Source organism: Triturus cristatus, chromosome 4_1 (assembly GCF_964204655.1).
Source record: "Triturus cristatus chromosome 4_1, aTriCri1.1, whole genome shotgun sequence".
NCBI lineage: Eukaryota > Metazoa > Chordata > Amphibia > Caudata > Salamandridae > Triturus > Triturus cristatus.
In genome coordinates this window covers 1,272,110,924-1,272,137,826 of record NC_140585.1, presented here as the reverse complement: position 1 = coordinate 1,272,137,826, position 26,903 = coordinate 1,272,110,924, and the positions used below count along the sequence as shown (strand labels likewise).

Sequence of the window (26,903 nt, the reverse complement as noted above, 5' to 3'; positions counted from 1 at the left end):
CAACCTGGGAGAATGGACTCCGTAGGCTGCAGGGGTGTCCTGCTCATGCAGGGGCATCCTTTCATTTAGAAACATGCACCCTGACTTCAGGATTGCAAAGGCCTGCTACAGGGGTGATTTATAGGTTTTAAGTTAAGTGACCCTTAGATATAGTAAACCTATATCTTTAGTTAGTGGTGCATGAACCAACTTACACAGGCTGCAAGTAGGCCTGTAGATCCATTTTGAATGGTCTCTCATGGGTGGCATAATAGATGCTCCATCAAAAAAGGGGGGGGGGACCAAGGAGCCAGTTAATGGTCCAGTGTCCATGCTCCCAAAGATTATATTACCACAAAAAAGGTTGGGCACTGTTCCAAAGATAGGGTCCAGAGATTGACCCATATGTCTTATACAGAAGACAAAAAAGAAAAGATGGGAGTCCCAGGTTAAACAGACCCACCACAAGGGGGAAAGCACATGTCTTGCCTCTTGATGCCCTCACACACCCCGAGGGGTGTCATGCTTCATCATCGGGCTATGCTCCTCGTCAGGCCGGCGCTGCAATTCCCAACGGGCCCCCCGAAGGGTCACTTTCTCGGAGATCTTTTGAGGCATGCCGGATGGTGTATGAGGGTGTGTGGGGTGTGGGTTTTAAATAAGGGTAGCTAGAATGTGTGTGAAGTGAATTAAAAATGGCTGGGGGTTATATTGATGTAGTAACCCTCCTGCCAAAAATAAAAAACTCTAATTTAGAGTATGGTCCCCAAGGACACATTGTACCTCGGTGTCATTAAAAACGGTCAACATGTTTCGCGCCTCTGTCGCTATTCAAGTCGTTGGCGCTTCATCAGGACCAAAGAAGTGCAAAAGGTAGTGAAATGCACATGAGTGTGTGCGTGAATATAAAATTGAAACATAAATACCCACAATATATGTCAGGGCGGGCCAATTGTACTGCTCCTGAACATAACAATATATGTCAGGGCGGGCCAATTGTACTGCTCCTGAACATAACCGGATAGGGCTGAATCCTCATGAACATCCACGAGCAGGCAAATTGTACAACGCCATTGTGGAAGCAACAATTACATGCTCTCTTTGTCTCTTTGCCTGCTCGTGGATGTTCATGAGGATTCAGCCCTATCCGGTTATGTTCAGGAGCAGTACAATTGGCCCGCCCTGACATATATTGTTATGTTCAGGAGCAGTACAATTGGCCCGCCCTGACATATATTGTGGGTATTTATGTTTCAATTTTATATTCACGCACACACTCATGTGCATTTCACTACCTTTTGCACTTCTTTGGTCCTGATGAAGCGCCAACGACTTGAATAGTGACAGAGGCGCGAAACATGTTGACCGTTTTTAATGACACCGAGGTACAATGTGTCCTTGGGGACCATACTCTAAATTAGAGTTTTTTATTTTTGGCAGGAGGGTTACTACATCAATATAACCCCCAGCCATTTTTAATTCACTTCACACACATTCTAGCGACCCTTATTTAAAACCCACACCCCACACACCCTCATACACCATCCGGCATGCCTCAAAAGATCTCCGAGAAAGTGACCCTTCGGGGGGCCCGTTGGGAATTGCAGCGCCGGCCTGACGAGGAGCATAGCCCGATGATGAAGCATGACACCCCTCGGGGTGTGTGAGGGCATCAAGAGGCAAGACATGTGCTTTCCCCCTTGTGGTGGGTCTGTTTAACCTGGGACTCCCATCTTTTCTTTTTTGTCTTCTGTATAAGACATATGGGTCAATCTCTGGACCCTATCTTTGGAACAGTGCCCAACCTTTTTTGTGGCATAATAGATGCTTCAGCCCATGGGAGACCTCCGGGTTAGCTATGCCCTGGGTACATGGGTACCATATACTAGGGACTTATAAGGGTACCCCAGAATCCAATCTGGGGTGCACCTAAGTACTGAACAAACCAATTTAGGGAAAAAGAAGATAGACTGGGGTCTTGATTAGCAGGAACTCAGTCAGACTAGTCATAATACAGCTTAGCACCAGGCAAAAAGTGTGGGTAACGATAGAAGTAGATCCTACCTTCCTACACCGATCAACCTTCGATGAAGCCTTCAAATAATGGCAATTTCATAAAGGGCCCATCACCAAAAATTGCAGCTCCCATGATTGGGCCTCTTGTGTTGTACCAGTCATGACCTGAAAACCCAAGTATTACATTTGGATAGTTCTGCCCTGATAAAATGTGTTTGCTGAATGTAAAAAAAAATCCACCCCAGATTAGAAAATCTCCTCACACACAATTTATATTTTAATCTGCAATTTGCAGCCATTTAATAGTCCAAATTAGAATGTGGACTCCATCCCTCCTATTTTATCTGGCATCATCTTACCGCTACGTAAATACAGATTTGAAGCCAGCTAGTAAATCTTTATTTTTTTCTCTGACCCGGAACCACACACCTATTGGAAGGTGTTTGCTTTTCTTCTGAGAGTTGCTTCCTGAGTGAGTACCTCCTGAAGCCCACTTGTCCATTGTTCTATCTAGGTGAATCCTTTAACCATTGAGGCCACTTGTTTGCACACCTTTCGAAAGCTGTGTTGATTAAATGAAAGAACTTTATAGACACATAGTCTTTCCCATATAATTTGTGATGAGTAGTGAGTAAATCGTATATAGCAGCTAGAGTTTTTTCTGTGGGAAGGTCCTCCTATAACCTACATAGCCTCTCAGCAGGGATCCTCTGGCTGTTACTGTTTCATGCCGGAGGTGTTAGGACAGTTAGAATGGGGGAAGGCATGAGATCATCAGTTAGTAGTCTAATGTAGGGTTCCCTTCATCATCATCTTCTTTACTCCATGCAGGAAATTGATTTGTAACCCTATCCATAGCTTCACCCGTGAGATGGCTACTTTTTTGACAACCTCCCAATCAGTCCTGTGTCCCTCCAATTCAAAGCTTGATTCTCTCTCCTCCCAATCTGCTGAGACTTCAGACAGTGAAAAATAATCCAGTTTCCTAGAATAAAAGGTCTTTAGGAGTCTGATTAGTTATCGTCTTGGGATTAGCGTGGGATTTGGGGAGCCGGAACATTGCTGGTTGTACCCCTTGATATGGCCTCAGGTCATTCTCCCTACAAATGGTGCCAATTGCCCCAGCGAGGCTAGAATCCCATGGTATTACCAGAGATGTCATTGTTTTAACATTGATGGGAACATGTACCAATAGTTCCACTATGAGGACCCTTAGTCGTGATGTAATCTGGGGGCCTCTTCAACCAACAGTAACTGATCACTACCCTCAAGGATACTTTCCACTGCATTGTTCGGAGTAGTGCAAGGCAATAGCATGCTTTTCTGTCATTCCTGGTCCCCAAGAGATTCAAGTAGCACCTAGACACTGGTAGACAATGAGAATCCTCACTATAGTGATGTGTGTGTGCTTCCGTTGTTTTTTCTGTCCTCAGAAGCAGTTGAACCATTCAAAATCCCAAGAGTCTACATGGACGCTGTGGTGGGTGAAAGTGGAGCTAGATGGAGAGACCGCATATTATGCAGGTTCTTGAGGAAGTGATGTATGGCCTGTAGAGGCCTTGGCTTGCAACTGGAAACTACGGACAAGAAAACGAGCAGAACACGTTTCTTCTGGGAAGGGCCAGGTTGCCCCTCCACAGTTCAAACAGGCAGATGTCCAAGTCCAATTCTGCCTGCAAAATTTCACATACTGTTATCCATCAGAGGTGCATCACCTTATCACATACCCCTACCTTTCTCCTTCGTATGGGCCTAGTCTCCCCTACGGTAGATCAGGATTCAACCTATCTTTGAAAAGCTATTCAGATTTGAAGTTATTTGTTAGCGCCCACCTACCCATAAAAGTTTACTGCTTCCCAAACTATTTGAACAACTTTGTTCTGTAGCTAATATATTTATATATTTATAAAGCGTATTTGTAAGGCGTATATTCTCCCAGAAAGGTATCTTGGAGCTTCGATATCAGATGTTTATTGTTACTCAAATCAATGGCACTCATTTTATTGATTTCGGGAAAAAGAAACAACCTCCCTGTGACCATTAGTTCAAACTTCCCTGGGACATCAGTACACTGAGCCAGAGCACAATATTTACTTACAACAATATGTTCGAGATTCAGATATGACCTACACAATCCCTTTTTCAGAGTGTATTAGTTTGAAAATTCATAAACGCATTTTATTCAGTTGAACATTGTAGAAAAGTAAGTGGAGGAAACATTTTTGGTCTGAAATAAAGAGAGTTTCTCATCATTGTGCACATCCACTAAGAAGTATGAATTAAGCGAGCAAACTTCTTATGTGAGAGCATTACAAAATAATACCCACCACCATCCCTGTTCGGAGGAGGAAGCAGTGCACTGTCTGGGTGACGTCTGCAGCATGAATCTGGTTGTGGTATGGATTCTTGTATTTACCATACCCGCTCTCCAACAGGTCCAGCAAGCTCAAGAGGTATGCAGCAGGGATCTGTGAAGACATGCAGAGAGAGTTCAACATGTGCGGCAGGACAATAATCTAAAAGAAGGAGGCAAAGAGTGAAAAGGAAGATAGTCGAAAAGGCAGAGACTCACTCAGAAGGAAAACACGGATAAGAGAAATATATCCGATGATACAGTGACCACTGGAGGAAATGAAAATGAAAAAGAAGTAGGCAAAGACAGCTGAGGGGGAAAGCAATGTTTGGTACACAGGAACATAAGAGATAGTAGTGAATAGTTACCCAACCCTAGATTCGTGAAGTGAGCATAACTATAATGCTGTGGCTTGTCTTCTCCAGAGATGATTAGTCATACCACCTCTACACCAAACCATCATAGTCATAGTATGAACATTTCAAAAAGGTAGTGATATAAGGAGGTTTGCTGCAGAATTGTAAAGGAATGGGTCTTGGCAATGAATGTTATGGTTTGACATCAGTCATCCCAAAATCCTATCTACCTTGTGTATTTATCATGTGATTCATGGCATTAAGATGCCCCAGAACACCACTTCTATTCTCTCTCAATCGCTATTGATTGTGAAATGGTAAAGCAGAGCACCTGCACAGAAATTTCAAAATGAAACTTGATGAACACAGACTGGATAGGGGTAGGACCCAGAGTGCATTGAAGGTTTCACTGAGATGGCCAAAGGAGATTAATATAGCAATGTGCATTGCGGGGGGCAGCAGCAGGTTTCCCAGTTGGTGAAGTGTGGTCCGTCACTCAGCCTTACCTGTCTGCTGTGTTGGCACATAGTGGCTCATTGTGTAGGTCTATTGCGTCACTGTGGTGGATGAAAGAAGGCGGCACACCTTCAAGGCATCATGAATGCAACCACTCTCTGATCGACACAGTGCAACCCTGATACAGGCCGACGTCTGCCTATGCCAATCCAATAATGGTCTTGTGTGCCCTAGAGATTGGCTGGCACACACACACACTGGAGCATACTCCTAATTGGCTGATTACAAACAGCACACATGATTTTTTGTTCCCACAGATCCTTTTATTTTGTTCTCTGAGTGGAGCAGGTCTAGAATAGCTACTAGGACCTTTGATGGGCCCATGGGAGTGCTAGCAATACCTTTCAGGCACCCGGTGCACTCCTGCACTTTGAAATAAGGTACCAGGTGGAAGAAGGCAGGATGAGGTTGAGATACTAAATGCACTTGGCATTATGGGGTGCTGTATATGCCCGAGACAGAAAATACTTCCAATCCATTTTTTTTCCCTGGGAAAATAAGGAATTAAGGGGCATATCTACAAGGTGGCGCTAAAAAATTATCGCTTTTATCGCTATATCAGCAAGGTCACGCTATCGCGTGAATCCTTGCCTAAGCGCCTGTTTTCTGAACGCCCAGCTTTGCATCTCTAATGACATGCAAAGTGGGCGTTCCTTCCTGAAATAACTGGAGAAATGTTGCTAACCGACATTTCTCCAATTATCAAGGGAAGCGCTAACAAGCATAGCAATAAGAAAAGTAGCGCTGACCATGGTTATCGCTACTTTTCTTACGCCTGCTTTTCAACTGACTTAGCCATGATATCCTATGGAAGGTGGATATCATGGCTTAGTCTGCCTTGCCCTATCAGCAAGCTTTCGCCAAACGTTGTGCGATTATCGCTGGATTTCCAGCGATAATCGCACAGTTGGCAGCTTGCACGTTGAATTTTATCGCTTTGGATATAAGCGTTGCTGATAGCACGCTATCTCCACGATAAAATTCTGCGTAGGCCGGCGATAGTTATCCTCGCGCTAAGAGCGCTGAGCGATAATTATCGCCTCGCCTTGATGATATGCCCCTAAGTGTGAAATGTACCACATGTTTTCAACCTGCACATTACCACGGATTAGACCTGCTGAAATTCACCAGGGGAAAGTTGGGGTGTTGTGCTACTAAAGGTAAAGATCACAATCAGAATCCCTGACAAAACATGGTTTTGCAGTGCACAGGGATCAGAATTTTGTGTCACGCTTAGAATCAGAGCCTCATTAGTACTATGACTACTGGAGTTTTAGGACGGGGCTCAGCATTTGGCTGTTACTACAAGATGGCTGTGTAAGGGCTCATTTGGAAGGTGGCCACAATTACGCGGTGATGAGTCATGCAGCGCATTCACATGTGAAGAGCACATTCTGCAGTAGGGTTATGAGTAAACTCTAAAACGTCTTCTCTTGAAGCATTTGAGAACTAAAGATTAGAGTCAAACAATGGAAAGTTTTACGAGATATCCGCATACAACGTATTACAACAGTAAAGCTGCAGAAAAGTCCCCTGTTGGTAACTGATCACAAGTACTTTGCTGCAGTTGCTGCAGTGGCGGGTGCTCATCAAAGGTTTAGTTATCCTATACAGGGGGTATCAATGGTAATGGTAATCGTCAAGCTGTATTACTCTCTCTAAATGAATGCATCTGGGAAGTGGACAATTAGTATTTTTAGGTATCGGCCTGGCGAAAGCAGCGCATGCGCTGCTCTGCCATGCGGAGGTCTTTTGGAATCGATACGATTCCAGCATGCAGGCGGGGAGACAAACGAGACAGAAGATGTGTACGCGGGGATTGGATGCTTTACTGGCGGCGAGATACACTGGGGACTTTTTATTCGCCGCCAGTAAAGGCAGTCTCCGCGTGCACATCTTCTGTCCGTCCCATGATGTGCCGCGCTTCTTTACTTTCTGTTTCATATTTGTCCCAATCTTCCAAGTCTCTGACCCTCTCTCTTACCAACAAAAATCCCATCCCTCCATCTCTGCCCCCCCCCATTTCAAGCCCAAACCCTGGCGAAAGCAGCACATGCGCTGCCCTGCCATGCAGAGGCCTTTTGGAATCGATACGATTCCAGCGTGCACGCGGGGAGACAAACGAGACAGAAGATGTGCACGTGGGGATTGGATGCTTTACTGGCGGCGTGATACACTGCAGACTTTTTTTCGCCGCCAGTAAAGGCAGTCCCCGCGTGCACATCTTCTGTCCGTCCCATGACGGGCTGCGCTTCTTTACTTTCTGTTTCATATTTGTCCCAACCTTCCAAGACTCTGACCCTCGTTTATCACCGAAAACCCCATCGTTTCGTCTCTGCCCCCCCCCATTTCCCACCCAAACCCTATCCCTTCGTCTTTCGGCTCCACCCCCCACCCACGCAGCACACACACACCCTAACTCTCTCGGTGCTTTTTCTGCAATTCTGAGCTCTGGTGACGTCATCTGTTGCTCTCTTAAGCATCTGAGCGTGCAGTCATTCACTCCTACACCCCTAAAACCACACTTTGACGCATGCCCTTCTCCACTGACCCCAAAAGAGATGCCCACACACCAGCTCTGACGGGGACTGCACCCCAGAAGCTAGGTTTAAAGAAATTGAACTTAATTTGTGGAAAAATGCTACTTGTAAATACAAAACAGACGTTAAAACTTACTGTCAGATACATGGATCTGTGTTTACTGCTAGAGAAAGAGAGGTTCACTCAAACACCCCTAAAACAGAACTCTCTCAACCTCCCTATCGGGTAACCACGTTAAGGGGGGTCCGAGGGTTCAGCGTGGGACATTTTGGGGGCATCGAAATGAAACCCTCTCTGTGATTAAACTCATTTTTAGCTCTCCATGCGGGGGTCTGTCCGTGACTCGATGATCCTTGAATTACAAAAACTTCAATGTAAGTGGGTGGGACACATCGTTAAGAATATATCATCAATTTAAACAAGCAGGGAGGGGCTACATTCACTCTTTTACATCAGTATATTTTAGGAGACTGGAGGGGCTCGAAAGAGTTTAGAGGAAGTTTAAAAGGCAAATGCAAACATTTTTTATCTGACTTTATAAAGAAGCGCCTACGGGTCCGACACTGTCCCTGCTCCTTGTTGGGGAACGGGTGCAATATTTTAACTTGCTTTTTTTGTTTAGAATGTCCATTTTGGATAATTGCACGAAAAATAAAATTCCGTGCACCTTTAGAATCATGAAAATATATTTGTGAAACCGGAACAATCATATTTAGTGTTTTAACAAGGAGGAAGGGGCTTTTGTTTGTTCTCCAGACTCAGTTGTTTGAAGATGACAGCGCGTCCTAAAACACCTACACTTGTAAATAAATATATTATCTCTATTTATACTTTCCATTTGGTATGAACCCTTCGTGTTTAAAATAATTGTTAATATTGGACACTTTAAAGCGATCTGACCACAGAAAGACAACACTGCCAAACAAGCACGGAAAACGTAATAGGTCTCGCCTTTTATTAACTTAAAGCCATTTGCTTTGCAAATGGTATTGTATAGCAAAGCAAATGGCTTTAACTTAATGAAAGGCGAGACCTATTGCATTTTTAATGCTTTTTTGGGTGTATGTCTGCGAGATCACTGTTTGTAGTCTTGTATAAAAACAAACTGTGACTCCCCACCAATGTGCCAAGAAGGATTTATATCTGTGCTGATCTAACATGTCCCAAAGGATCATTGTCAGCAGGGTTAACAAGTTAATCTTGAATTGTAGCTTAGATCGGTTGACCTTTGTACCCTGTCCCCTTCCTAAGGTAACTATTTGTAGTGTCGTGGCACCGAAACAAAGGACTCTGACTCAAGGTACGTAGTATTGGTGGAGTTTTATTCTACATGTGTCTGCCTCCTTCATTTCCCTCTTTCTAACTGCCCTTCCTAGCTCCTCCTCTTCCGCTTCCTTTCTCCCCTCCGACCCTTGCTTGGTGCGCCGGTCCTAGTGTCCCTGCATATATTCTACAACATTACACTATTGTACAGATTACTTTATATAGTTCTAAGATCTACAGGTAATATGATAGTCATGTAATTCCGGAAAGCTCCAATTCCCATTTTGCTCCTCTGTGCTTGACCCCTCATCCTAAACCAATTTCTTCCTCCTATCAGAAGACCTGATCTTGCAGGAAATTGGCTGTGAAATATTCTGTTGTACACTATCTTATCATCAGCCATACTTGATTGAAGTGCCTACTTGCACTTTTCATCTTGCAGGGGAAAGTCTGACACTTTGGGATCTCCCATTAGACACCATGCTAGCATTGATCACCCACCAATATTTGGAATTAAATGAAACTACGGGCCCTGGACAAGATGCCATCTGAGAGGGCTGCATGATGTCTTTGCATGCATGGGATATGCATTTTACCAGACAAATAGCTCAATCATTAAACAGCTTAAATGATTATTGCAGTGTGTGAATGAACTATTATAATCTTAACCAACCCCGGGCACATCTACATGGCTCCCTTGAAACAGTAGACCATTCTGATGAAGAGATGTGGCTCCTAGTGAAGTGGAAGACAGTACAGTTTTTACTTTAGTTGGGCCAGCTCCATTGGTGGTGTGAGGCACACAATTACGATGGGTTTTAGAGTGGGTACAATAAGTGGGGATTATGCTGTATAGAGAACATGTTATCCATGTCCCAAGGTAAAGTTGACCAATGGACTCAGAACACCAATTTCATTGATTGCTAGGCTGAGCCTTACAAAGATGCTAGTAATACTCGGAGTCCTGTATATTTTTGAAAATCTACCACATATCCTGTGTTCTATACTAGTTTAAGATTTGTTACTTATGGCCTATTAGAGAGGTGGCAACATTTTTAGATGTGAATAAGACACTTTAAAAACCCTTGGTGTGCTGGAGGTATCAAGGCTCCAAACATCTGTGTGTACTTTCCGGCTGCCCACCTGCAGTACTGGTTTGACGAAGGCTCTGCATTACCAAAGGTATATAGAAAGGAGCACATGTTTTGAGAAGATAGGTGGTGTGCTATGCTTGCCCTCTGTTCTTCCATTTGATATGCATATGATTCCCAACCTTCAGGGTTTGGAAGAAAGCAATGCAACAAATTAACTCCTCAAGCTTTTCCCTCTCCAGTGCACAGCCCTTTTTAGATGTTTATAGCACTTTGCGTTTAACCTTTCATAACTTTTCCAGGCCAATTTTGTTTCCTTTTATCCACATATGCTAGGGATTCTAATGCTACCCACGTCTTTGTGATTACCCTTGAGGGATATGAAAAAATAGCCAAAATGTAGCAAACTGTGGAGTTCTTTGGGGGAAAATTTGAAAAAAGTGCTGTGCAAGTAACCGCATGCTTTTGTCCCACAAATGGCATCAACTAAATTTAGTGCTAAAATCACCATCTTCCAAACATTTAGGAACCATAAGAGTTGTAAAAATCATTTTTTAGCCACAGGTTTTTTATTTTTCCAAGTGGTAGTCCATTTTTCCTGTTGTATCTGGTTTCAACCTACTTGCAGTTGTGATGGAAACAGGTATAAAACCCAGGGTTGAATCCAGAAAGTTATACAGTTTAAAAAAGTAGGCAAATTCTCAATTCTACAATGGACCATTATTCTTTGCTGTCCAAAAGAAACTAATTTTTTAAATAGAAAAAATGTAAATATAGGAAGAAAAGAATAGCAACTGAGGATAACATCTTAATGTGTACATTTGTGCTCTGATGGCAGAGTTACAAAAGTAATACATCTGGCAGACCTTTTCTAACCTTAGAGATATAAAATATTTGTTGACTGTCAAAAATCACACAATATACATAGCTAATAACTGATCTTGAGCTTAAAATAGCTCTCCATTTAGTACTAACCATAAGCAATTCATATGCTAAAATCTAATGTATGAAAAATATGTATTTTTTAATATGTTTGAAATGTACCCAAGATTTGAGTTTAAGAAAATTAGGTATTTGACCAGCTTTGAATTTGGGTATACCAATACTGTTGTGTGATACAGAGGGCTTACGTGTTCTTTCTTGCACACTGGCTTTCATTCTGAGAAATTCAATTAAAAACAAATGTTGTAGTATTTTGTGTTCCCATACTTCTCCCCCACCCCAATTGAATGTGTGGGCCTATCACCTGTAACAGGAAAGGGCCCAAAACTCAAAATGGAGGTATCAAAGTTATTGCTATAGAAAATGACCCAACTTGTCAAGGTGGGAAGCTGTTAAATTTGGGCCCTTGCCTGGTCACCACCTGGGGAACCCTACCGAACCCAGATATTTCTGAAAAACAAAACACCCAGGTGATTCTATTGTGATGTGACTTGCAGGGATCCCATTACCTTTTCATACCCTGAATACCCTGCAAACCTCAAACTTTCGCTACAATCATGCATGTTTCTCACTTTTCTGTGAAGGAAACTTTCAAAATATGCAGGGATAAACAAAAGTCCTACCTCTCACTGTTCCCATACTTCTCATGATAAAAGTGATGCCCCACTTGTTTTGCTGGGCCTATGGCCCACTACAGGTATGCATGAAAACTATGACCATATGAACTCATAGGCCCAGCCACAAAAGTGGGGTACTATTTTTATGAGAAGTGTGGAAATGCTGGATGGAGGGAAGTTTGTGGATACTAACTACAGTTATCACTGGTGTCTAGTGGACTTTCTGCCATCTACAGGGGGCAGTAGGTTTGTGGGTCCTTTAGGGGTAGGAAATAGGCCTAAAGTTTAGGTGAGCCATCCCATCCCATATCTGTTGTCCTAAAAACAAAAACCCTGATGTCTAGTGGCTTCTCTGTCACCCGAGGTGGGGCAATATTAGGTGAAAACCTCACAATCTATCCCTCAGCCTGGCAGAGAGACTATTAAGGCATTTTTGGTGTGGAGGCATAGCCCAATGCCAGGGTGGGCCCCTCACCCCTTCTTTTTTTCGCTAATAGCCTTGTGTCTGGTGGGCTTACCATCACAATAGGGGGAAAACTGGTGTAAAATAAAAAACCCAATGGCCCTCCTAGGCATGCCTAAAAACTTTTCCATTTTGAAAACTAGAGGAGCACTTGCTCTTGACTGGGGGTCGCTGCATCACCCTTAGGTCTAGTGGGTGGGTCCCTGATTGAGGATCACTGTCCCGAAGGGATCCCCAAGTAAGGATTCACTTGGGGAAGGTACTGCTGGAAAGGAGACACTGTCCTCTTTCTGCTGTACTTGTCCCAACAGATTGGTGCTCAGGGGACAGAATCATGCCCGATCACTGATGGAAGTGAGAGTTGACCCACCTAATAGCACAGTTTTCTTTTAGTTTGTTTAATGCACCATCAACATGCTGCATGCCACAGCAAGGATAACAAAGAAACTAGGATTACAAGGGACACTCGTCCCTTATGTCCTGACTTTCATTTTTATAAAGAAAAAGCTTCTGGTGCTTCCACCAGATACATTTTCTTCTTTAATTTGTTGTACAAACCATCCTCATCCTCCACACTACAAAGTAGTTCATCCACCACATTAAAGAGGTTAATGTTACTGCTTCTAAATACTGTCTCTGAAACTTTCCTAATTCTAAAGGAGTGCTTCTCGTAAGGATACTAGGGGGAAGTTGCAGCGCTGCACTGCAAAACGTATGGGTAACACGTTATGTTTCAGTAGATTGAGACATACCCTCTGATGTGGCAAAATCGAAGCTGGGAGTTCACATACTCCAAGTGGAGTGAAATCTGTGGCCCCTGCAGAGTGGTTTCAATCAGCATTTATTTGAGTAAATTTACCTTATCCCATTTGTTATTAGCAAGTTTCAAACCCAGATACCTTCTTACGTTCAGTGTAAAATGCCTGATGCCAATTTCTTTCATTTCATTTGCTTTGTTCCTGCTCTACTCTACAACTCTTCAGAGCTAACGTTTTAGCGTGCATAACAACAATAGCTCTGTGGGACTTGAGTCCATGCAAGCTAAATCATGTGTCGCCCTCAATTGGATAAATGTCTGAAGTTCACGTAGGGAACAGGTGGAGCCATATCAGGATATCACAGCCAACTAAGGGGCATATGTATCAAACGATTTTTTAATCGCAAACGCTGCGATTCGCAAAATTACAGCGTTTGTGATTAAAAAATCGCTAATCGGGATGTATGAGCCAATATCCCATCGCAAAATTAAGGAATTGCTAATTTAGCGATTTCTTAATTTTGCGTAAGCATTTAAGAAATCGCAAATTGCGATTTCTTATATGATATGTAAAAAGCACCCAAGTTGTGCGAATTATCCTTAAGAAATCGCAAATTACCACCAACTTCTAGTTGGTGGTAATTTGCGATTTCCTTTCAAAAAGCACTTTTTTGAATTTTACAAAGTGCCACGTGGCGCTCATACATGCCCTTAGGGCATGTATGTGCGCCATATGCACACACATGCTCATTTCAGGGGTGCATCATGACACCCTTGCACCTTTGAAATTATTCTCAAATTGCGATTAGCAAATTGCGAATCGCTATTTGAGAATTACTTCCCATTCATTCCTATGGGTCTCCTGGCCCATAGAAATGAATGGGCAGGTATTCCTTAATTGCGATTTCGCAATTTGCTAATCGCAATTAAGGAATTTTAAGAAATCGCAAAAATATTGCAATTTTTTAAATACATCCCGTTTTGCAATTCTCAAATAGCGATTCTTTAAAAATCGCTATTTGAGAATCGCAAATGGTGATGTTGATACATATGCCCCTAAATGCTCTACAGATTTCCAGGCACACCATGTATGGCTGGAAGTAAGTTCAGATGCCTCAAAGGGATTGGAGTGTTGTAAAAAAAACAAAAAGATTTGTAAAGGGTTTTGGATTAATTTGTGGAAAGGTTGGGGGTCTTTATGATCCTCATCTTAAAGTGATTTTTTTGAAAAAATATGTGCCTGGCTCAACACTGAATGTGAATGTTCAATGAATACATTTTGTAGTTGTTGCCATAGTTTGCAGTGGGAAGTTGAATCAACCTGCCACTATAGCTACCTTGCCTTTTATAGGTGTCATGAGTTAAATTTATGTAAATTAATCATTTGAAAAATTGTGCATACTGCCTTACCTTAATATGTCCATCAGGGAATAGACAGCACTTTGAAACTGAGTGTTTCCTATTACATTGATATTTTGGAGAACTGTTTCCAGGGGCAGTTTTTCTTTGAAAACAAAATAAAGTGTCACAAAATAAAGTTGCGACAATGATATGTTTCAAACGCAGAGCAGCTTTGTTCAAACAGGACCAAGTGCCAATCTTGTCATGTAGACCTCCTTGTGATCTCTGTTTTTGACAGCCATTGCGCGCGGAGAAGACCAATGCTGTAATAGGGCAACAAATCACGTTATTTTCTCTAAAGTTTCCAAAATGTCCTGGAAGAGAATGCATGTTCTAAGAGTTCACACATAACCACTTAGCTTTGCCCTCCTCCGGAGCCAAGATTTTTTCTCCGTGAGAGAATCTATAAATGTGATTTTTTCCGTAGCACTGAATGTGAGATGGTGGCTGCTGTTTCTTAATCTGTAGGTCCTATAGAAAATGTAAAGTCCAACTGTTTCAAGATTCTAGACTAATCTCTTATCAATTAAATAGAAAGAATGCCTTTGGCAGCATATACATGTTTCCTTGATTAGCTGCTCACTACTTGCGATAGAGTCTTAGTCTTCACAAGATGGAAACTTTGTGGTTTTCTATATTAAGGATGCACAAAATGGAATTTATAGGAAATGGAAACTGTTTCCTATATAAAGAATGGAAAATCATGAATATCTCTGTAGAGCACTGAGCTTATCAAAAGAAAGCCATATTTGGAGAATCCCGGAAAGTCTGAAAGTACAAAAATAAATCAGCCATTATCAATAGCAAGTTTGAAGTTTTAACACAAACTATGGCGAAGGACTACCCAGCTGACATGAAAGAGACCAGAAAAAGGCGTAGATGGATGATCCAAAAATGGAATAAGAAAGTAGAAAAAGATTCAATGGGAGGGGTTGAAGAATAGAAAAGAGACAGGGAAAAAGAATAGCAGACAGAAGCACAAACATAGCAAGAGAAAATTAGAATAAAGAAAAAAGGTTTGTCTGACATTGAAATTATTGTTCTTTAAAATGTCAGAACTTAATGAGCTAAGTTCAGGGATGCTGGGCTTTAACATGCATCTTTCCTTCCATCTAGAAAAAAGGAAGATATTTTGTGCATTTTAAAATAATGGAGCCGAAAGGAAAGTTGAGACATAATATCAACTCTGTCTCAGAAATAAAGCTATTAGGGAATTACTCTGTGAATCACTCAGGTGATTAGTCTAAAAGGTGGAAGATCCGAAAGTAACCATCGCAGTCAAGTCATCAGAGGGCCATATGCCAAAAGAATATCTGTGGATATAGATTTGAACCATTTGGATTTGCTTTGCTACTGCATGAATCTCATTTGAGGTGCTCCACAGTTTAAGGCAGCAGGCTACTTTTTGATGATCTACCACCCGTGAAACTACTTGAGCTCTCAGCTAAGTAAAAATGCCCACATGGCTTCTCTTGAAAGGTGTCAGGGTTCAACACCTACTGCCAGTATTGCACTGAAAAGGGAGTCTCGTTTTAGGATCTCTGAGGAAGAGGAGAGGTCCCTTCACCTGTGAAGAACCGGGTCTGGTGGCGTTCCAGGGTGGACTACTACAAGGAAGCATTCATCCCAGGTGTACGGATATGATAGATTTTCTGAAAGGAACCTTTTGCAATAGATTTTTTTTTCTGTAGCAAAAATAAACGTCCGTAGTGATAACAAGAGAAAACCCTGTCAGTCATCCAAAGATTGTATCCAGTCATTTGCTCAGACATAGGTGAATATGTCTCATTCAAAGATAGCTGAGTCATTTGAAAATGATGGTGAGGACACTAGACCCAGCAGAGTTTAGACACCCTCATAACATAAGTTTTAATGGGAAAAAAACATTTTTCCTTAGCCCTCTACAAGTAAGCTTTCAGCCATAAAGCAGCAAGAAATCTATCATGTTACATTTAACAGAGAAAACCGGGAAAGCAGATTATGCTGGGAATGTGTCAGTCTCTTTCCTCTTTCAAAGGCATTCGATGCCGTCAACCACCTGATTCAGTTAGGATATCTGAGAACAGGCGGCTGTGGTGATAGGGTTTAAACTGGATCATGTTCTAACTTTTCAACCGCTCCCAGCAGGAGGGTCTTAAGCCCACTCCTCATCAGCATCTATGTTTGTCTACTAGAAAATCTTATTATAGGTCATGGCCTATTTTTTTATATATTGAGACAATACTTAGGTGTATATCCACATTTATTCTGCTAATCTTCTACCAACCCTTACTAAAATAAGGTTTCCAAGCAATCTTTGTCAGGATGAATGCTAGTGACCTATAATAAATCAATGCTTACAAAAGAGTAGTTTTGAGCTCCAGAGTCAACTCTCTTTGGACAAAGCAATTCTGGCTATACTATTTGGAATTCTTCTTAAGCCTTCACATGCTGTTTGTTAGTTGGATGTGTTGCAGGAATAAGACCTCATGCTAGTTACACAAGTAGGAGAGGACTGACATCTTACCATTTTTAGCTAAAAAGTATTCTGTGAATCCTGAATTTTTCCAGTACCTGAGTGTGAGATCAATTATTCTGGCCAGCTTGGAAAAAATGAATTTTTAACCACTGCCTGCCAAAAGCATTTCTGGCCAATTGCTTCATCTTACAAATGTAGACCCAACCTTTATTATTAAAAGTTGTTGGCATGCATATCTAGTCCCACTGTTGCCAATTCCATTACCTAGCTATTAAACAGCATAATAAATTAAAACCGGTATGTGGTGTGCATGACGTCTTTAATCACCTGGCCAAAAATGTAAATGAAATAACCTGGTGTGGGACTGCTGTTCTCCCAGTCTAGTGCTCCTCAAAATTCAGCCAAAGGAAGGCACACCAAAGGCAAACTATTTAATATTTAGACCACCTGACTCTAGAACTTCTAGCCCCATGAATTTGTCTACAACTTGATCACCCCGCATTTTATAGGCTTGCTAAGATTTAGCTATTTGCCTTTTAGATGTATTTTCTAAGGTGGGAATGGGGGGGAACCACCATGATTAGTGGGAAAGAGTTCCTCCACTGTGAAATATATTTCCTCTGTTTAGAAAAACGTTTGAAAGTGCAAAAACACGTTGGTAAGTATTTGAATGTGTAAATAAATACAGAACTAAATGCAATGCAGAGGATGATATCATGGCATTTCTCTAGCAATGGAGGAGGTGAATATTACTAAAATTATCCTTTTTTGTAAGCACCAATCAACTATTCACCCAAGTGTTAGACAAGTATAGATGTATGTTTTTGATGAATTTGAGACATTTCTACTATAAAACATGTGGTGTGTAGACCTGAGGATCCAACGTAAGACTCTAAAAAATAACTTTTCATTAGAAATGTTGGTCTGTTACTTTAAATCTCCGGTGTCTTTTTCTGCTATTCTATGAAAGGACTGTGCACAATAATGGAGCAAAAGTAGCCTCCTCATTCAGTTAATGACCAACTCTATATAGTTGAATTTTATAGATATGTGTGTTTTAATAGGTGTGTTCATAACTCATTGATCCAACGTCATAGTACAAACATGCACTTTTGGTGGTATTATAATGAATATGAATTGATTGCTTAAAAGTCTGCAGACATTGACACTACTTCCAGTCAACCCATTACCAGGAAGCACAGTTAGTAATTTTTTGTTCATTTTGTGCTCATTGCAAATGTGTGAGGAATTGAAAATTGTAGTAGGCAATTGCTCTGAGCCAGGAACCTCCTAGCTCAAACATGTCAGTATGTTGTGAGCTAGGGGGAAACCAGAAGCTCTTGTTCTAATTCAGCTAGGAAGTAGGGAGGCGAAGAAGCCAGAATTATTTCTTTCAGCTGAAGATCTTAGAGGTCCATCAAAAGGCTTCATTATCTTTTGCAGAAATGTTACACATGGCTCATATTTTTCCCCTATTAGCACTTGGTTTAGCTTAGCCACACTGTGACAAGCACATCAGTATCTTTATAGTGAGGCTTCTCTCATAGATAGTCCTGTAAAATTAAGCAGCAAATTAATCACAAACTTATTGATGGACTTTTTTAAATTTAAGAGATTAAGATGCACAATTAAGTTAGAGGTCTGATTCTGCTTAATGAAGCAGATGGAGGTTACTATTTCAAATTAACTCTATGTGCATTTATCAGATCACAACTGTATGTTACATGTTGCATGTCACATAAGCAGATTACACACTCATTTGTCAAACGCAGTAAAATACGTAAGTAGGTGGGAAAAAATGAATCTGAGGTCCCTTTGAATAAATTGGTGGAATATTTTGGTCATAAAACTACCTTGAATGACTGGTTAAATAACACTAGTAAAATCCGTAGGTGTGGGAGGGGATCTCAACATCTGTTGGAAGCAATAAAAACGCGTTCACAATACATTAGTGACTGAAAAGTACTTGACTCGAATGTATGTTTGATCAAACTTTGAAGTATAAAGTTCCTGGAAAGAAGTGAATTAAAGAAAGGAAATGGTTTTACGTAAGCGTCTTAAGTTCAATGCTTGTTTATTTATGTAATGATGCACAAGTAAACTCTTGAATATGACAGAAGAGAAGCTGTGAGGACTATGACAGGTGCCAAAAGAAACTACTTAGCATTGGAAGTCTATTAAGAAACCTGAAGTGAAACTATTTTAATTTTACTTCCACTCTGTTACCAGAGGTTGTAGGACTTTACAACGAATGGCATTACCCCGCATGCCATTACAACGCATACCTTTACCCCGTCTTGATGTTGGGGGTGCGCTGGAAGTTGGAATAGTATAATTTACTATTCCAACTTCAGTGTGTGCAACAGTACGGAAGGTGTTGGAGTTAAATCCAACACCTTCTACCCCTTGCAGCAAGCCTTTCGCGTTGTAACAACACGCTTGACTGGTTGGCTGTTTGATTCATTACTCATTACTAATAATGTTGGAATTATGTTGTTTTAGGCAGGTGCTTGAAGCGTTTAGATTAAGGGGATTTCATTCAGACTCTCTATCCCTCACACTAGAGGTGCATATGCCTTTTTACCTTGCAGAAAAGAGTTTAACCTGCCTTTTGGGAAGATGCCTACCCTGCTTACTAGATATAGGTTTAATTGATTTATAAAATTGCTTTTCAGAGGTTTTAAATGCTGGCACCCGCCTGACTTCTCCCCAACTCTGCTTACTTTTCCTTAGCTTAGTTGAGTAGGGTATTCCTTTCACAGCCAGCTGAATCTGCTTTGATTTATTTTGAGACCACTTACTAACAATTTTTCTTTGCATTTATGATTGTGAATTGCTTTGACATATATTGACTAATTCATTCATGTATTGGCTATTGATTTACAACTAATTTGATGATTTGAACTTGTACTTTTGCTAATTCTTTAATAAACCTGCAATGTTTGCAAATCAGAAACTCTCTGTCATCTTTGTGGGACCAAATGTGCTACATATTATTGAAATGTATTGATTTTTACATCTGCATATATTGGAATTAAAGGACCATCAGCTTGAGTACAGCCTGTACATGAGTTTGCACCAGAAATTGGCAGGGTACAACGTGCTGTAACAATCTTGTGCTGAAATATCTAATATGCCTATATCTACTTATTGGGTTAATATAAGTCATTTAGTATTGGAACATAAAATGGTTACTGATGTTCTGTACAATGGCATTAATGTTAGCACTGGATGTAAAACCCTTATATATAAATTAATTAATAATGATTAAGAATGTGGATATTTTCTCTTGGCTGCTTCTGACTTTTGAAACACATGCATTTTTAAGGGATCTCATTGTTTGTTTCATGTTTCAATTTGTATAAGATTAAGACACTTGTGCAATAAAAGACAACAATCAACAATACTCCAATCTAATAATGTACATTCAGCAAAGCACATAAAGCCACAAATGTCTACAATTGAAAATAATTACAACTATGTCAATGGTTACAAAGTTTAAAATCAGCATGATGTGTACATGTTCTGAGGCTAGGTGCTAAAATTCTTTCTTCAATTATATTGTACATTACCAGGCTTGTATTTTGTTTAGTATTCTTGAAGATTGTGTCACTCTTTATATTTTGCTTAACCGTGGTTAATTCAGTGTGCTTCATACTCAAATCAGTGATAGTGTTATAGCTGGAGGTAAGTCAGCTTCAAGTTGAAAATGTCACAGTATAACATCAGATATGTTCACCAGGTATTTATTCTGAATGGAATACTCTCTGTTGAGGTTATGAATATTACATGTTCAAAAATGCTCGACCTTTTGGGGAAGTGTAAGGATTTCAGTAATAACCTTTCACAAGCAAAATAAACTTCTAAAGAGAAATAGCAATGTTGAAGCTACAAAGGACACATTTTGTTGTTCCAAATTTCATCCCATTACATCTGATATTCCATCTTCTACATATCTTTCTTTTTCACCTCTCTGCGCAGGTAAGGAAAGACTGATTTGGCACCAATTTCCAAATGGGGAGCACGTTCTTACAAAGGTTCTTTGGATCTTGTTATTGCCAGCTTTGAGTGATGTGCAATAGACCCAGAAAATTATTTTTTGCTTAACAGGACATACAGTTCATTGTTGTCAGGGTTGTATTATTATGATGGTGTTACTTTAGAATTTGATATGTCCTTGTCAACTGGTTTTGCAGGTGACAAAGCTTATGTACATAATATAAAATGTGTCCTTTTCCAGGAGAACCAATGTTCCCTGCTGTTCTATGACTCTGATTGCTCCACATTGTTGCAAGCATTTAAGAATTCAAGCAGCTTCCATAACATATTGTCTTGATGGTAAACATACTTGACAATCATTGTTGATCTAAAGGTAAAGATTATTGTCTTGTTAATAAGGATGTACTGGTTTCCAGGCCTCTTCCACTAGCTTGGCTGCACCATTTACTAACTAATGTTTTTTTTGTTTTTGTTTATCACACACAACATATTTGTTAACCTACTGTGGCACGGGAACCACTCCCTCATTCATCGTTGAAGTTGTGCAAGCATTCAGCAGTATCATCCTTTTTGCCATATCTGCTCGTTACTCTCAGCTGGAACTGGCTGACATCTACGTATACAGATGGAGCTATTAGTGAAATTAGCTTAGATGAGTGTGGGGCATATATACATGTGTAAAAGCACAGCGGACAACGTGGGCACAGCCAGTTCTGACGTGACAGATTAAGTAGAAGGATTTTGTCCATTTATTTATCTTTTCATTTAGCCCTCTTCATTCTTATTTTCATTTGAAAAGTATCTTGTGGAGCTCCTTTTTGCATTCAGCAGACAAGTCACGTGGGATCAGCACTGTCACTTTTGCCACATATTTTTTTTATGTAGCTATATAGCTATTGTATTTTTAATAGCTTTTCATAAACCAGTAGTAGTTTGATTGCAACCAACTCTACAGCTACTAGGCTGTCTAAGTAAGTTTAAATCAAAGGCGATGGCGATTAGTTCAATTTAGTTTAAGTTAAGATTTAACCACACCTAGTACTAAAGGGCAACAATTGTTTGTGAAAATTGCAACCTTCTGGGTGTATCATTGGCATTAATTTCAATCCTATGGCGGCTCATATTGAGGCATTTAGAGTTCTATGCACTATGGTTTCTCCATGAATTCAGATCACTAATATTTGACGAAATTAAGACATGTTTATCCATATCTTGATACTGGTTCTCTTGGACTTGGACACTGATGCTAACCAGGGCTTTTGTTTCTGCAAATCTATCTGCCAACCTACTGTGGCATGTTGATGATCACAAAATTGAAACATTCATCCCCCATGATCTCAGCTGGCATACAATGAGATTTAAAATTCTGACGATAATTACTCTTTTGTGTGGAAGACCCTTTGTTTTCTGTAGCTGAAATAAGTGTAATCATCTCTTATCCGGAGATACAGTAACAAGTTCTAACTCATCTGGCTCTGCCCAACTCGACTAGCTGAGATTAGGCCATTCATCCGTAGAAAGATAAGCACTTCCCATTAATACAAAGAGGTGACAATATGTTATATCAGCTCATGACATGCTATGGGAAAATTATATATTATAAAGGGAATAGAAGGAAATAATCATAGGAACTGTCTCCCTCTCTTTACCTTGATTGAATGGGTCCTGTAAATTGAAGCACTTCAATATCCTGCTGGCCGCACCTGGAGCAGCGCAATTTGGACTCCACCCTTAAACGTCACAGAAACGCAATTATATATATGCATATTCACTGTGTGCATTAATTTAATTAATGTGTGTGAAGCATTTAAATGTATTACTGAAATGTATTCACTGTAGAGACTGTATATATACTGTAGTGACTGTGTGTATATTGTAGAGACTTATATACGTGTACACTAATGTTCAGTTTAAACATGAAAGCATGTATTCTCTATTCATGTTTTATAATTACATTTCAAGTTATATTTGCGTACGTAAACATGTACTCCCTTACTGATGTTTTACATTTATTTTTCAAGACACACATTGTTAGAAATGGGGTCTCTAGTTAACAGTGGTTTGCACCCTGTCCAAGTAGAGACCCACACAGTAGTCAGTCAAAGTGCAGTACAGACTGTGTATACCTGTGCTCACCCTCTGGTAGACTGGCTCAGAGCAGTCAGGGTAAACTAAAGGCAATGTGTAAAGTATTTGTGCACACACACACAGTAACACAGTGAAAACACCATAACCGTACTCCACACTAGTTTAGAAAATAAGCCAATGTTTATATGAGTAAAACAAGACGAAAACAATGAACAGTCAATGTAACCAAGTCAAGATGTGAATTTTCAAGATTAAAGGCAGTTATAGCACTTAGAAACGCAATAGCTCCAGTAGGGGCCATCTCGACATGGTTGGTGGAGTAAAATCCACAAATTTAGGTCTACAGTGATGGAGTGAGAGCTGGCTACGGAGTCATGCACACCCCAGTACAGTACCTTGGAGACGTTGAGAATCAATGACGATGCAAGGCACCAGGGAGGTGAGGCGTCGCTGAGGCAGTTGAAGCGTCGGTTCCTTACTGCTAGGCAGGTCGTTGGCACATCAGCGCTTGTGACAGTGTGTTGCACAACGAGGTGAGGTGGCACTAAAGAAAGTGAGACATCAGTTCCTGGAGGTGGTGCAGAGTTGTTGAGCCGCTGACACCCAGGGACGATGCATGGCGCAGCGGTTGCGTCAAGGCATCAGTTCCAATGGCGGTGCAGTGTTGATAAAGTGTTGAGGGCAAGCAGCATGGCATCAACTTCGCGGCATCAATGTCACACACCAGGGTCACAGGTGCTGCAGCACACTCAGGTGACACGGATTCAGTAACAGGGTACTCAAGACTCACACAGTGGAGGTTCTTCGGGGGGCTGTGGCGCATCAGAGCTTGCATTGTAAGTCACGGTCGTTGCGTTGAGCTGAGACCACGACTTCGGTGCAGGCAGCGCCGGCAGTTCCGAAGTGGTTCTCAAAGTCAATGTGCTGATTTTCTGCTTTTTAGCCGACTAACACACTTCAAAGGGCAGAGGAACTGGATTTGGCACCACTTGGCAGAGTAGGGCTCTCACTATAGAAGCCCAGGTGCTGCAGGAGAAGTCTTTGATGGCCCTGAGACTTCCAACAAGAGGCAAGCTCAACTCAAGCCCTTGGAGAAACTTTAGGAAGCAGGATGCAGAGAGCAAAGTCCAGTCCCATCACTCCCAGGACAGAAGCAGCAGGCCCACACAGCAAAGTGGCAGTCCCTCCTAGCAGCATAACAGCTCTTCATCCTGGCAGAATGTCCACAGTCCAAAAGTGTTCTGAGTATATGGTGTCAGAGGTCCAGTAACGTATACCCATTTCAGCCTTTGAAGTTGGGAGACTTCAAAGAAAGGTCTTTGTAGTGCACAAGACCCTACCCTTCCTGGCCCTGGCTCCAGACACACTAGAAAGGGGCATACAGCTCTTTGTGTGGGGACAGGAACACCCCTAATGAGGTGCAAGTGTCAACTCCTCCCACCACTCTAGCTCAGGAAGACCCATCAGCCTGGTAATAGCCATCAGTATATGCAGGGCACACCTCAGATCTCTTTATGTGTGACTGTCTAGAGTGGATTCACAAAGCCCAACTGCCATCCAACCCAGACATGTATTCTAGGAATAAGCAGAGGCACAGAATGTCAGTCAGTCAGTCAAAAACATCTTTATTCCATTAATCAAATAGCCATAAAAGAAAAACCACAGAATGGTTAAAGTAAGAGAAGGCCAAATTTCTAAAAGTGTAACTGCAACAAATGATGGACGGAATGCTGAATGATTCAAACATTCTCCCCCAGTCAGGAGATCTGGTTTAAATCCATTGTTCTTTTGCCCACTATGCCACCCCAGTTTAGACCCAGCCATATGCAAATCAGTCTTGACCCTGTGCCTCATGGGAACAGTCCAGACCGAACTGCCAAGCCAGATCCTCCCTGGACTGGAAACAAGCATCCTGGGACCGGTTTCAGGGTAACACCCTTCATCAGCCAGGCTAGCTTAAATCCAGTCGCACAGTGAGCAAGGGACCCACGTCTTGGCATACCCGTCTCACTTAGGGCAAAAAGTGTAACTGCAACAAACCTGACTGTTCCCATTGGGTGCAGGGTCAAGACTGATTTGCATATGACTGGGTCCAAATTGGAATGGCATGGTGAGCAAAAAAACAATGGATTTAGGCCCAGATCTCTGTACTGGGGTGAATGTGTGACATTGTTCTGCATTTGTTCTTTTTGCATTTGTCACCTCAAGTGGGACGGGTATGCCCAGACGTGGGTCCTGTGCTCTCCATGCCACTGGAGTCAAGCTATCCTGGCTGATGACGGCTCAAAGCCCGAAACCGGTCCTAGAATGATTGATTCCAGTCCAGGGAGGACCTGGCCAAGCAGTTCGGGCTGGACTGTTCCAACTGGGCGCAGGGTCAAGACTGATTTGAATATGGCTGGGTCCAAACTGGAATGGCATGCTGAGCAAAAAACAATGGATTTAGGCCCAGATCTCTGTACTGGGGTGAGTGTATGACATTGTTCTGCATTCAGTCCATCAATTGTTCTTTTTGCAACTTTCTAAAAGTAGCATTTTCAGACCTGCAATTTAAACACCAACTTCACTAAAATATGTGTTTTTAGAGTCCAGAGACACCAAGTTCCAGTTTTCCATCTGCTCCCAATTGGAAGACACACTTGTAAAGAGTTACAAGGCAGCTCCAATGCTAACTTATGGGAGAAATAGGGCTTCTGTAGTGAAAAACATATTTATCCATTTTTCACTACCAAGATAAGTAAAACTCAAAAGTACATGTCCTACCTTTTAAACACACTGCACCCTACCCATGGGGCTACTTAAGGCCTACCTTAGAGGTGCCTTACCTGCAGTAAAAGGGAAGGTTTGGGCCTGGCAAGTAGGAGAATTTGCCAGGTCGACATGGCAGTTTAAAACTGCACACACAGGCTCTGCAGTGGCAGGCCTGAGACAGGTTTGAAGAGCTACGCATGTGGGTGGCACAATCAGTGCTGGAAGCCCACTAGTAGCACTTGATTTACAGGCCCTGGGCATGTGGAATGGACTGTACTAGGAACTTATTGCTAAATTAAATATGCCAATCATGGAGAAATCAAATGTTATTACATTTTAGACACAGAGCACATGCACTTTAGCACTGGCTAGCAGTGCTAAAGTACCCAGAGTCCTACAGCCAACAAAAAGAAGGTCAGAAAAATAGGGGAGGAAGGCAAAGGGTTTGGGGAAAACCCTGCAAAAAGGGTCATGCCTTTTTACCTTGCAGAAAAGAGTTTAACCTGCCTTTTGGGAAGATGCCTACCCTGCTTACTAGATATAGGTTTAATTGATTTATAAAATTGCTTTTCAGAGGTTTTAAATGCTGGCACCCGCCTGACTTCTCCCCAACTCTGCTTACTTTTCCTTAGCTTAGTTGAGTAGGGTATTCCTTTCACAGCCAGCTGAATCTGCTTTGATTTATTTTGAGACCACTTACTAACAATTTTTCTTTGCATTTATGATTGTGAATTGCTTTGACATATATTGACTAATTCATTCATGTATTGGCTATTGATTTACAACTAATTTGATGATTTGAACTTGTACTTTTGCTAATTCTTTAATAAACCTGCAATGTTTGCAAATCAGAAACTCTCTGTCATCTTTGTGGGACCAAATGTGCTACATATTATTGAAATGTATTGATTTTTACATCTGCATATATTGGAATTAAAGGACCATCAGCTTGAGTACAGCCTGTACATGAGTTTGCACCAGAAATTGGCAGGGTACAACGTGCTGTAACAATCTTGTGCTGAAATATCTAATATGCCTATATCTACTTATTGGGTTAATATAAGTCATTTAGTATTGGAACATAAAATGGTTACTGATGTTCTGTACAATGGCATTAATGTTAGCACTGGATGTAAAACCCTTATATATAAATTAATTAATAATGATTAAGAATGTGGATATTTTCTCTTGGCTGCTTCTGACTTTTGAAACACATGCATTTTTAAGGGATCTCATTGTTTGTTTCATGTTTCAATTTGTATAAGATTAAGACACTTGTGCAATAAAAGACAACAATCAACAATACTCCAAT

At 41.2% G+C, this 26,903-nt stretch overlaps 1 protein-coding gene across 2 annotated transcripts in view; it reads right to left on the bottom strand.

The window, feature by feature from the left end:
• The window catches only part of PDE1B (phosphodiesterase 1B), a 1,345,653-nt gene that overhangs the window by 309,353 nt on the left and 1,009,397 nt on the right, over positions 1-26,903 (bottom strand). For both annotated transcript variants that reach the window (XM_085654771.1, XM_085654770.1), the window contains one exon: positions 4,323-4,463. In XM_085654771.1, coding sequence (XP_085510897.1) covers positions 4,323-4,463 — 141 coding nt within the window. The remainder of the gene's footprint in view (positions 1-4,322; positions 4,464-26,903) is intronic.